The following is an 11878-nucleotide window of genomic DNA, read 5'->3' on the forward strand; positions in this document are numbered from 1 at the left end:
CCCGGTCCAGGTCTTCCTTCCCAAGGTCCCAGGTGGGCTCCCAGGTCCTGGGGTGGGCGCTGGCTGTGACCTCGTCCATCCCGTCCTCCCCGCCGGCTCCTGGGACTGGGCTCGGGGTCTCCGCGCCGGGCCGGGGTGGGGGGAACTGCTCAGAGGAGAGCACACGCACATTTCCACAACAAGAAGCAGCGCTGGGCCTGAATCTACGCCCAGAAAGCACACGTTGAGCTCGTGACACTGGCCCACAGAGACCAGAGCCTTGGCTGGCACGTGGCGCACCACAGGGCTCCGCGGGGGGACGATGGCTAGGGTGTGTGTGTTGGGGGGGAGGGGAGCGGGGGCTGGGGGGGGGTTCCTTGACACCTGGGTCCCTCTGGGGCCTACAGGGACACATTTGGGCTTGCCAGCACAGGGAACAGCCTGCCCCAGAGGGGGGACACTGAATAGGGGTCCCCTCTCGGGAGGGAGGCCCAGGCACCTTGAGTGGCCCCTAACGTCTCCCAGGCCAGTGTGGCTGGCAGCCATCTGCAGGTGCCCCTCACCTAGGCTGGGGCTGGCCACTCAGGGCTGCTCCCAGGTGGCAGGCTTTGGGGCTGGCCTTGGCATTGGCAGCTGGTGAGTTGTGGTTCTCCAGGCCAGTCCCAGGTCTCCAGTGGCCATGCACAAACCTAGGTAGAACAAAACACTCCTCCCTCCCGCCAACAAATTCTCTTGGACCCCGCCCGGACCCCCCTCCTCCTCCTGCCCCTTGTCCTCTTCTCCATGTCTCCCTCCTCCGTCTCCTCCGTCTCCTCCTCCTCCTCCTTTGGAACAAACGCTTCCCTGCACCCCCAACTCACACCAAAGCCAGTTGTGGGGTACTGGGCCACCAGGTACTCAGCGCCCTGCCTGCCAAGCTGAGCTGACGCTCTCGTCTGGGGTCGTCTCCTCACAGCGTTTGCGGTCCTTGTCCCTATTGCCCTTGCAGGCTGCAGGGGGAGGAGACTGCCCCCGGCCCTCACTTGCACAGAGGCTCCAGGGGGCTGCCTTCCTGGGGCGGGGCTCCCTTCGAGCGGTGTAGATGATCCTGAAGATGGGCTGGACCCTGCGGTGTCCCCTCCGGGGCACCTCCTCTCCGCCCCGCAGCTCTTCCTCGCCAGCGCCAGCGCTGGCTCCTTCCGGCAGGGGCGGCCCCGGGGGAGGCGCCTCTAGGCCCCACGTGGCCTGGGGTCCCATCAGCATCATTAGCTCAGAGCCCACAGGGTGGGCGTCTGAGGGTGGCCGGAAGACAGGGCTGATGCCAGAGCCCCCGACTATACCTTTCTCAGCCTCTGCTGTGTTGGGGTCTCTGTCTGAGGCTCGGGTACCCCTCGTGCTGGGTATGGTGGTTCCCTGCTGTGTCGCCGGTGCCTCCCTGAGCTGACTTTGGCTTGGTTGGTGGAGTCCCTTCCAGCTGGTGGATGCCGAGGGGGCTGGGCCTGAGCCTGGCTGCCCTGCCCCTCTGCCCCAGTCAAGGCCCCCAGTGTTCCTGCGGACTGCCCCTTCCCCTCGTTAAAATATCTGGGTTGCCTGCTAGGGGAGGGGGTGCCTGGATCTCTTGAGCCTATGCTTCCTCGGGCTTGGGGTGGCTCACGGCCCCAGCCCCCATCTCGTTTCCGAACTCCTCTGCTGCAAGCTGAGGCTTCTGCTTTGCTGGGGGCTGGTTCTCGACCCTAGGACACGCTGCCTGGCTGTGGCCTTCCTCCCCAGTCCCGCAGAGGCACGGCACCTGCCTGCGCTTCAGTGACAGGGTAGCCCCTTCCTGGACGGTCTCAGCGCTGCTCCCACGAAACAGCCGTGCCTGCACCATGACCGGAGGGGCTGGCACACTGGTTTCTGCCAGTACCTGGGGGCCAGAGGCCCTGCGGCCCCTTCCCACTTGCCTCTGCTTCTCCCTGGCCACTGCCGTGGTGGCCTCCCACTCCTCCTCATCTCGAATGAGCTTCAGTAACTCCAGGAAAGTGGGCGCACACCCTCGCTGCTCCAGGAGCTTGAGCTTGCCCTGGAGGGCGGTGCTCACGGAGGCCTGAGCCAGGACGTGTTTCAGGCGAATCATGTCTGCGCTTCTCACTGACCAGGGGCTGTGCTGCAGGGCGTTCTGCAGCAGGGGCTCTAACCGTAGCAAAAAATCAGAGACTTTCTCTCCGGACTTCTGGCACGTCTGGAGGAAGTTTAAGTGTGAGGTTCTATAGTCCTCTTTACTCCCGAAGATCTGCTTCAGGGTGTCCAGGCACTGCTCCACAGTCATGGAGTCATTGTTGGCCCGCAGCACCTGTATGAGGGACAGGGCGGGGCCCTCTAGGCTTTCCAGGAAACGCCGCTGCTGCTCTACCTCAGGCACCTGCCACATCTGCATCATCTCAGTCACCTGCTCTAGCCAGGCTTCAAAGTTCTCTTCGCCTGGGTCTGGGAATGTGCGTCCCGAAAACACCTTCAGTTTTGGGTACCACATGCTTGCTTTCAGAGGCTGCGGGACTGGTGGCTCGACTTGAGCCAAGCCTTTTGGCTCTACGTCCTCAGGGTAAGTGCTATGCCCCAGGGTATTGACCACATCTACCATTCTCCGGCCCTCATCTTTCAGGAAGTAGTTCAGTCTGTTGATAAATTCATCGTCTGGGCCACGGGACTTCACCACCACTTCCCAGGTACCTCCCTTTCCTGGGATCTGATTGGGCATCGTAGCATAATTGACCTCGTCAGCCAATTCGATGAAAAGTGCCTTAGACTTGTTTTCTCTTCTGAACATTCTGCCCAGCACACGGTAGGCACACAGGGGCTGTAAGCCCGCCTTCAGGGTCTCTGTAATTTCCTCTTCACTACACTCCACGGGGATGCCCACGATCAGCACGGCCTTCCTGGGGTCCAGGTCCATCCCCTTGCACCAATCCTCCAACAGATTCACAGCTATTGCTCCCACTACCTATGGACAGATTCACAGCCATTGCTCCCACTACCTATGGACTGATCTAATGCTAGGGGCAGTAATCAGCTCACAGCGTCTGACCAGGACTCAAGGAATTCTGAGTCAATGCCAAGTATGAAGGCAGAATCGTTCCAGGTTTCCACAGCCTCTGCTTGCCGTGGCCGCCTCCTCCAAGTCCAAGGACTCGTCTGCGTGTGCTGGATGCGCCTGCTGGAGACGCCTGCAGGCCGGGGCGCTGTGCACCACGCCACCACGCGTCCGTGGCCACTGCTCGCGTGGCGCATTCTCCTGTAATTGATTTCTAATCTCATAGCGCTGTGGTCAGAAAAGATGCTTGATATGATTTCAATTTTCTTAACTTTACTGAGGCTTGATTAGTGACCCAAGGTGTGATCTATCCTGGAGAATGTGCCGTGTGCACTTGAGAAGAAAGTGTAATCTGCTGTTTTTGGATGGAATGTCCTATAAATATCAATTAAATCTGTCTGGTCTATTGTGTCATTTAAAGCTTGTGTTTCCTTATTAATTTTCAGTTTGGATCATCTGTCCATTGGTGTAAGTGAGGTGTTAAAGTCCCCCACTATGATTGTGTTACTGTAGATTTCCTCTTTTATAGCTGTTAGCAGTTGCCTTATGTATTGAGGTGCTCCTATGTTGGGGTGCATATATATTTATAATTGTTCTTTTTCTTGGATTGATCCATTGATCATTAGGTAGTGTCCTTCGTTGTCTCTTGTAACATTCTTTATTTTAAAGTCTATTTTGTCTGATATGAGAATTGCTGCTCCAGCTTTCTTTTGATTTCCATTTGCATGGAATATCTTTTTCCATCCCCTCACTTTCAGTCTGTATGTGTCGCTAGGTCTGTAGTGGGTGTCTTGTAGACAGCATATATATGGGTCTTGTTTTTCTATCCATTCAGCGAGCCTGTGTCTTTTGGTTGGAGCGTTCAATCCATTCATGTTTAAGGTAATTATTGATATGTATGTTCCTATTACCATTTTCTTAATTGTTACGGGTTTGTTTTTGTAAGTCCTTGTATTCTGTTGTGTTTCCCACTTAGAGAAGTTCCTTTAGCATTTGTTGGAGAGCTGGTTTGGTGGTGCTGAATTCTCTTAGCTTTTGCTTGTCTATAAAGCTTTTGATTTCTCCGTCTAATCTGAATGAGATCCTTGCTGGGTAGAGTAATCTTGGTTGTAGGTTCTTCCCTTTCATCACTTTAAATATATCATGCCACTCCCTTCTGGCTTGTAGAGTTTCTGCTGAGAAATCAGCTGTTAACCTTATGGGAGTTCCCTTGTATGTTATTTGTCGTTTTTCCCTTTTTGCTTTCAATAATTTTTCTTTGTCTTTAATTTTTGTCAGTTTGATTACTATGTGTCTCAGCGTGTTTCTCCTTGGGGTTTATCCTGCCTGGGACTCTTTGCGTTTCCTGGACTTGGGTGGCTATTTCCTTTCCCGCGTTAGGGAAGTTTTCAACTATAATCTCTTCAAATATTTTCTTGGGTCCTTTCTCTCTCTCTTCTCCTTTTGGGACCCCTATAATGCGAATGTTGTTCTGTTTAATGTTGTCCCAGAGGTCTCTTAGGCTTTTTCTTTTTTTTTCATTCTTTTTTCTTTATTCTGTTCTGTGGTGGCAGTGAATTCCACCATTCTGTCTTCCAGGTCACTTATCTGTTCTTCTGCCTCAGTTATTCTGCTATTGATTCCTTCTAGTTTTTTTTTTTTTTTTATAAATTTATTTATTTATTTATTTATTTATTTTTGGCTGTGTTGGGTCTTCGTTTCTGTGCGAGGGCTTTCTCTAGTTGCGGCGAGCGGGGGCCACTCTTCATCACGGTGCGCGGGCCTCTCACTATCATGGCCTCTCTTGTTGCGGAGCACAGGCTCCAGACGTGCAGGCTCAGTAGTTGTGGCTCACGGGCCTAGTCGCTCCACGGCATGTGGGATCTTCCCAGACCAGGGCTCGAACCTGTGTCCCCTGCATTAGCAGGCAGATTCTCAACCACTGCGCCACCAGGGAAACCCCTTCTAGTGTATTTTTGATTTCAGTTATTGTTCATCTCTGTTTGTTCTTTAATTCTTCTAGGTGTTGTTCTTTAATTCTTCTAGGTCTTTGTTAAACATTTCTTGCATCTTCTTGATCTTTGCCTCCATTCTTTTTCCGAGGTCCTGGATCATCTTCACTATCATTATTCTGAATTATTTTTCTGGAAGGTTGCCTATCTCCACTTCATTGAGTTGTTTTTCTGGGGTTTTATCTTGTTCCTTCATCTGGTACATAGCCCTCTGTCTTTTCATCTTGTCTGTCTTTTTGTGAATGTGGTTTTTGTTCCACAGGGTGCAGGATTGTAGTTCTTCTTGCTTCTGCTGTCTGCCCTCTGGTGTATGAGGCTATCTAAGAGGCTTGTGCAAGCTTCCTGGTGGGAGGGACTGGTAGTGGGTAGAGCTGGGTGTTGCTCTGGTGGGCAGAGCTCAGTAAAACTTTAATCTGCTTGTCTGCTGATGGGTGGGGTTGGGTTCCCTCCCTGTTGGTTGTTTGGCCTGAGGCAACCCAACACTGGAGCCTACCTGTGTTCTTTGGTGGGGCTAATGACAGACTCTGGAAGGGCTCACGCCAAGGAGTACTTCCCTGAACTTCTGCTGCCAGTGTCCTTGTCCTCATGGTGAGACACAGCCACCCCCCGCCTCTGCCGGAGAGCCTCCAACACTAGCAGGTAGGTCTGGTTCAGTCTCCTATGGGGTCACTGCTCCTTCCCCTGGGTCCCATTCGCACACTCCTTTGTGTGTGCCCTCCAAGAGTGGAGTCTCTGTTTCCCCCAGTCCTGTCGAAGTCCTGCAGTCAAATCCCGCTAGCCTGCAAAGTCTGATTCTCTAGGAATTCCTCCTCCTCTTGCCGGACCCCCAGGTTGGGAAGCCTGACATGGGGCTCAGAACCTTCACTCCAGTGGGTGGACTTCTGTGGTATAAGTGTTCTCCAGTCTGTAAGTCACCCACCCAGCACTTATGGGATTTGATTTTACTGTGATTGCGCCCCTCCTACCGTCTTATTGTGGCTTCTCCTTTGTCTTTGGATGTGGGGTTGTTTTTTGGTGAGTTCCAGTGACTTCCTGTCGATGATTGTTCACCAGTTAGTTGTGATTCCGGTGCTCTCGCAGGAGGGAGTGAGTACACGTCCTCCTACCCCGCCATCTTCCTCACAACACTCTTGAACGAAAGCTCTGTCTTTATTCCTGTCTCATCGATCAGGAGACCATGCTGTCAGGGTGAAGCATTTGAAAGTACTTGGATTTCTACTTCCGTTTCGTTAAAACACTTTAAAATGTTTAATTCTTTGACTTGTATAGAATGTGAACTTTAAATTAATTTCCTTTCAATATGATACCATTTTGAAAATTCTGCCGAGGAAAACAAATTAACCAGGCCTTTTATTTATTTACAGCTTGGAAGACTTTCATGATTGGATTTCTAAAGCCATAAATTCTCAGGAAACTGATGGCCTCATCAATTCTGTGAGTTGTTAAAACGCATCGTGTGTGCTTTGGGTGTTTTCCTAGATTCGGATTTACAGACCGCTGTTTAGTAATCTTAATTATCTCATGCTGTGCAAGGCCAGGTCATGTGTCCTGCCTTCTTGGTAAACAGCAGTCCTCGCTGGCCCCGTGAAGGGTGCCCCCCCTGTCTTTGTGAGGCTGGAGCTTGAGCTGCTTTGTGATGCTGGGTGTGGAGATGGTTTTCACTCTTCAGGCAGCACTGTTGAATCAATCCGTTTAAGTAGAGAGTATCAAGATTAAGATAAAAGAGTGAGAGACATCAGTATTAAATCTATACATGGGATGGCCTGCTGTGATGATTAAACATACTGTGTTAATCGATTAATTATGGACGTATCTGTGTCCACTTATGGACAAACTTGCTGGTACTCTTGCTCCTTTGTGGTCATTTATCAGCATGGCCACCGAGAGCTCAGCAGGAGGCACATAAACCAAATAAAGTGAAAAACCTAACCTCTAGGTGGGGTCTTTACAAAAGCAAATTAAACTGTTATCCAGAACAATGATCCTTGGCTTTCAGTCTGCTAATTTCTTCCCTAAAACACAGGAAAGTGTAGTTTACTCTTTTGTGTTATGAACTGTTTGCATTTTTCTCCCCTTTTCCGGCAGGAGCTGGGGTCTCCGAGCAGGGCGGGCGACCCCCCACCAGAGGCCTGGCGTCAGTCGGCGACCCCCCTGCGCCTCCGCTGCGTGGACACGTTCCGCGGGTATGTGGGCTCCCTGGTGACACGTGGGCACAGGTGGCCTCGGATGGCACGTTCCTAAGTCCACCCACTTGCAGCGGGAGGCATTTCACGGACCTTTTACTCTCTAGGCTAGAAAGGATTTCCTGCCCTAAAGAGAAATCGGCAGCCTCTTCTGACTTGAAAACTGTCATGAGAGCCAGGGTGACGTGTCACTGGAGAGCAGCAGTGGGAGAGGCCGGAGCCCGCCTCCCCTGGTGCACAGGTGCTGCTGAGAAAGCCACTCACACGTGTGAGCAGCTGCCCGAGCGCCCCGTGTCCGCTCAGCCCTGGACCAATGGGCCGGTGCCCCAGTCTGGAAACGGAACCCTCAGCCTCCTCCACCATTCGCACAGCAGCTCGGATATCAACTGATAGCAAATCCACAGAGTCCTGCAGTAAATTGTTATTTTCCAGTTCTGGGAAAAGAACGAAGGCCAGGACCAAACTCTGAAAATAGAGTCTAAAACTGCATGGCTGAAAAGCAATATCTAGGTGTCAGGTCTTCTGTTTCTCCCACTGAGGCCTTTCAAACTCCAGTGATAACCTGATAACTCTGACCCAGCTTCCCGAGCTCTGAGTGCTCCTGTGTGTGTATCCAAAGCCAGGCAGTAATAACAGTAATGATACTAATAGTAACCACTGCTAACAGTTTTGAGTCCTTATGGTATGCCAATCACTGTTCCAATTTGTCTTAATTTCTTTAATCTCTTAGCAATCCTATGAAGTATATACTTTTAATAATACACCTGTTTCACAGATAAAGAAATTGAGCCACAGAGTTGAGTAAGTTGGGCTCCAGAGTGCCCACAAATCACCCACTGACATACTAACGTTTTTATTCCCCACATTCTGAGAAATTAGCAGCAAACAACAGCACATGCAGAATCTATTTTATTGTATTCCTCTTTCTTTCAGAGATGTTCACAGGTGGACGGGAGTTGACATTGATTAAGTGCTAAGATATTTCAAGCACCGTTTAGGTGCTGTGATGTATGTTACTCTCCATCATGGTGCCCGTGGTCCCCGGGTCAGGGGTGTCCCTCCTTCACAGAGAACTGATGAGGGGCTCGCCTGAGGTCCAGTGGCTCCTAAGAGAGAGGGACCCAGGGCTTGACCCTGAAGACTGTCCCCTCCCACTACAGTTCTTTAACCTGAGACATCTAAGTAATTAGCACAAAGTGGAGTCATGAGGAATGTTTTGCACCGTTTTCAAGTTACACAGTTCAGTGTTGGTGCAAGTTTTTCTTCAGACATCATGTTGGAAGTGTTGGCAGAGAGGACTTCAGCGCGGGGTCCTAACCGTGATGGTTAGAAGTGGGAGTTTCCTGCTCGTTACGTGTCTGCTTGTATCATGACGGCACCTGTGTCCTGCAGCCGGGCCATCCTTGTCACATGCCCAGGCCCTGAGAGCACATCTTTGTGGCTTTGCAGGATCGCTCTCATCCTCATGGTCTTCGTAAACTACGGAGGTGGGAGATACTGGTACTTCAAGCATGCAAGTTGGAACGGTAAGACACCGCCGAGAGGTCGCCTTGCTGACGCGGGCCCTCTGAGAGCCGCAGGTAGGAGGGCTCCTCGGCGTCCCCCAGGGGTTCTAGAGGTGAGCCCCACAGAGGCCCCTTAGGTCATTCTGTCAGCCTTCAGTTCTGTTCTTCCTTTCATGTGCTCTGGCTCCGAGATGCTTCGCTGTCATCACGTTGTAAACGATCCTTGTCCTCTTCTAGGTGTGCCTTGTACCTCAGCCGCATGGGCGTCCTGCCCCGAGACTCATGGTCCGCCTGGGGATGCCGTGGAGCTGGGGGTGGTCGGAGTGGTGCTGAATAGTGGCTGTGAATCTGGCTGGGGGGTTGGTTTAGGATGGGTTTTGAGTAAGATCTGCCTAAGATCACAGATTGTCCGCATACTTCTCTGTGGTGCTCCCACAGCAGGGGTGCTCTCAGATAGCGCCCGGGCTGGCCCCTGGCCGCAGAGTCTAGGGAGCTCGGGGCTGCTTCACAAGGTTTTCCCAGGACTCGCCCCGTCAGTGTGAGATGGAAGCCGTCCCGGGTCAGGGAGCACCGACGTTCCAGGTCCTTTCCTCACTGTCGTGCTTGTGTTCTTCTGCAGGACTGACGGTGGCTGACCTTGTGTTCCCGTGGTGAGTTGCAAATCCGCCATCCGCTCTTCGTAGCCCATCTGCAAAGTTTTGTTTTCAGCGGATGCTGGACCTTCCCAACACCAGCCTTGAGTTCCAGGCTGCGGGCCTGTGCTGCCCACAGGTGATGGCGTGATGAGGTCCTTCTGAAAGCCGGGTTCCTGAATCATTCTGACACTTGGCCTCGTGCTTATCTAAGACACGTGAGAATAAAAGACTGCTGATTTCAGAGGGAACATTTTATTAGTGTGGATATGATGTACCAGATCCTGGAATCTCGTAGGAAATCATATATTCTGAATATTCCACTAATCCTGAAAATAAATTTAAACATCTTAGTTCCTAAAAGGTATGCAGTATATCAGTATCAGGGAATTCTGATAAGTTTGTAGCAGTTAAGGATAGTAATAAGTTACACTTTAAAATAATAGTGGAGGACTTCCCTGGTGGTGCAGTGGTTAAGAACCCGCCTGCCAATGCAGGGGGCACGGGTTCAAGCCCTGGTCCGGGAAGATCCCACATGCCGTGGAGCAACTAAGCCCCTGCGCCACAACTACTGAGCCTGCGCTCTATAGCCCGTGAGCCACAACTACTGAGCCCACGAGCCACAACTACTGAAGCCTATGTGCCTAGAGCCCATGCTCCGCAACAAGAGAAGTCACTGCGATGAGAAGCCCGCGCTCCGCAACGAAGAGTAGCTCCCGCTCGCCGCAACCAGAGAAAGCCCGTGCCCAGCAACGAAGACCCAATGCAGCCATAAATAAACAAATAAATAAAATAAAATAAAATAAATAATAGTGGAGTACCCCGCTCTGCCCGGAGCATTCCCCTGTTGAGGGACTCTGGCCCCTGCACAACGTGGCTTTTGTGTCTTTGCTGAGATGCTTTGAGCAACTTGCCTCCGTCATTTATAAGCAGGACCAGCCACTGGTTTGCGTCTTTGGTCCCCAGTGTTTCACTGCTAATGTGAACTCAGGTTTATCTGAGTGGGGGAGGAGTTCCTTTTGTTTTAATTGACGTATAGTTGATGTACAACATTATATAAGTTACAGGTGTACAATATAGGGATTCACAGTTTTTAAAGGGTACACTCCATTTATAGTTATTATAAAATATTGGTATTCCTTATGTTGTACAGTACATCCTTGGAGCTTATTTTATACCTAGTGGTTTGTCTGTCTTTGATGGGAGGCTTGTCCATGGAAGCTGCAGTCAGTCCCGAAGGATCTCCCCCTAAGACAGGACGAGAAGGTGCACAGTCCTTCCAGCCCAGCATTCTGATTCTTCTCCACCACTAAACCGGAAGTGGTTTCAATCGTCGGTTTCTTTCAAAAATCACGTGTTGCTTCTCTTACATATTTGGTTATAAAATACTAATGACATAGAGACAAAAAAAGTTGGAAGTGGCCACCTAGTAATAGCTGTTGTTTTTTTAGGTTTGTGTTTATTATGGGATCTTCGATCTTTCTGTCAATGACTTCCGTTCTGCAGCGGGGATGTTCCAAATTCAGATTGCTGGGGAAAATTGCATGGAGGAGTTTCCTGTTAATCTGTATAGGAATTGTCATCGTGAACCCCAATTATTGCCTTGGTCCACGTAAGTATTTTTTCCCCTCTGTTAGAATGTATTCAGGTTGAAATAGGGAAACGATGTGTTATAATTTGAAAGAAGTGCAGTTTCTCCATCTCATGTACCTGCAAAAAGAACAGTTACTAGAAAAGTATATCTAATGCTTGTATGACTCTGGGCATTATTATTATTACTATCTTGGAATTTTAGGCCTGGGAGGTGCCACCAAGTCCGCTCAAAGCCTTCTGTACAAAGGAGACCCTGGGGCTGGGAGAGTGAGGTTCTGTGTCCGTGTGTAGTGAAGGGCAGAGCAGGGGCCAGACCAGGCCACTGGTTCTCAGAGCCGCCCTCCTGCCGCTGTGGTTTCATCAGCTTTCACAGTAAGGCTGTTGTTCAAGGGTCCACCTTGCCATCACCTGAATGCCCCCGGGCTGCGGGAAAGGTATGACATCTCTGTCACTGAGTGGCGTGAGAGGGACACAAAAGCTGAGGGAAGGATGTGAGCCCTGTTCTGGGGACCAGTGTCGGAACCGGGGAGGGCAGCAGCCACCGTCCTCAAGGGGCTTACGGTGTCATTAGCAGAAAGAAGACGTACTTATCCAGGCAGGTGCCAGGTGAACCCCTCAGGCAAGAAGCACTAAGGCTTCAGGCAACGGGAGGAGGTGGGGTCCTAAGGGAAGGTGTCACAGAAAAGTCCATTCGATGGATCACCCAACAGAGGGCCGCTGCTCCCAGGAGGACACACTGCGGGGGTCCTTACAGGGTTACCCTCGGGCAGTGATACAGTCACGTAGCCTGCAGGGCAGGGACAGTCCGCGGCCTGCACTGGGTCTGCAGGTTCCTGCTGGATGTGAGTTGAATCCACACTCCTGATGGGAATGGCCGGGGCGGGGCGGGGCGTGGCTTCAGGGCCGAGGGCGTCCGCACTTTGTCCCCACACTGAGCCGGACCCTT

At 51.4% G+C, this 11878-nt stretch overlaps 1 protein-coding gene across 2 annotated transcripts in view; it reads left to right on the forward strand.

The window, feature by feature from the left end:
• LOC133083663 (heparan-alpha-glucosaminide N-acetyltransferase-like) overlaps nt 1-11313 on the forward strand; it is a 41505-nt gene extending 30192 nt beyond the window's left edge. The window contains exons 6-11 of one of the 2 annotated variants that reach the window (XM_061179768.1): nt 6384-6453; nt 7105-7202; nt 8652-8728; nt 9327-9357; nt 10791-10951; nt 11135-11313. In XM_061179768.1, coding sequence (XP_061035751.1) covers nt 6384-6453; nt 7105-7202; nt 8652-8728; nt 9327-9357; nt 10791-10951; nt 11135-11223 — 526 coding nt within the window. In that variant the 3' untranslated portion in view covers nt 11224-11313. The remainder of the gene's footprint in view (nt 1-6383; nt 6454-7104; nt 7203-8651; nt 8729-9326; nt 9358-10790; nt 10952-11134) is intronic. The other variant, XM_061179769.1, reaches the window with a different exon arrangement.
• The last annotated feature ends 565 nt before the right edge of the window (nt 11314-11878 follow it).

This window comes from Eubalaena glacialis, unplaced genomic scaffold, assembly GCF_028564815.1.
Source record: "Eubalaena glacialis isolate mEubGla1 unplaced genomic scaffold, mEubGla1.1.hap2.+ XY scaffold_474, whole genome shotgun sequence".
Classification (NCBI taxonomy): Eukaryota; Metazoa; Chordata; class Mammalia; order Artiodactyla; family Balaenidae; genus Eubalaena; species Eubalaena glacialis.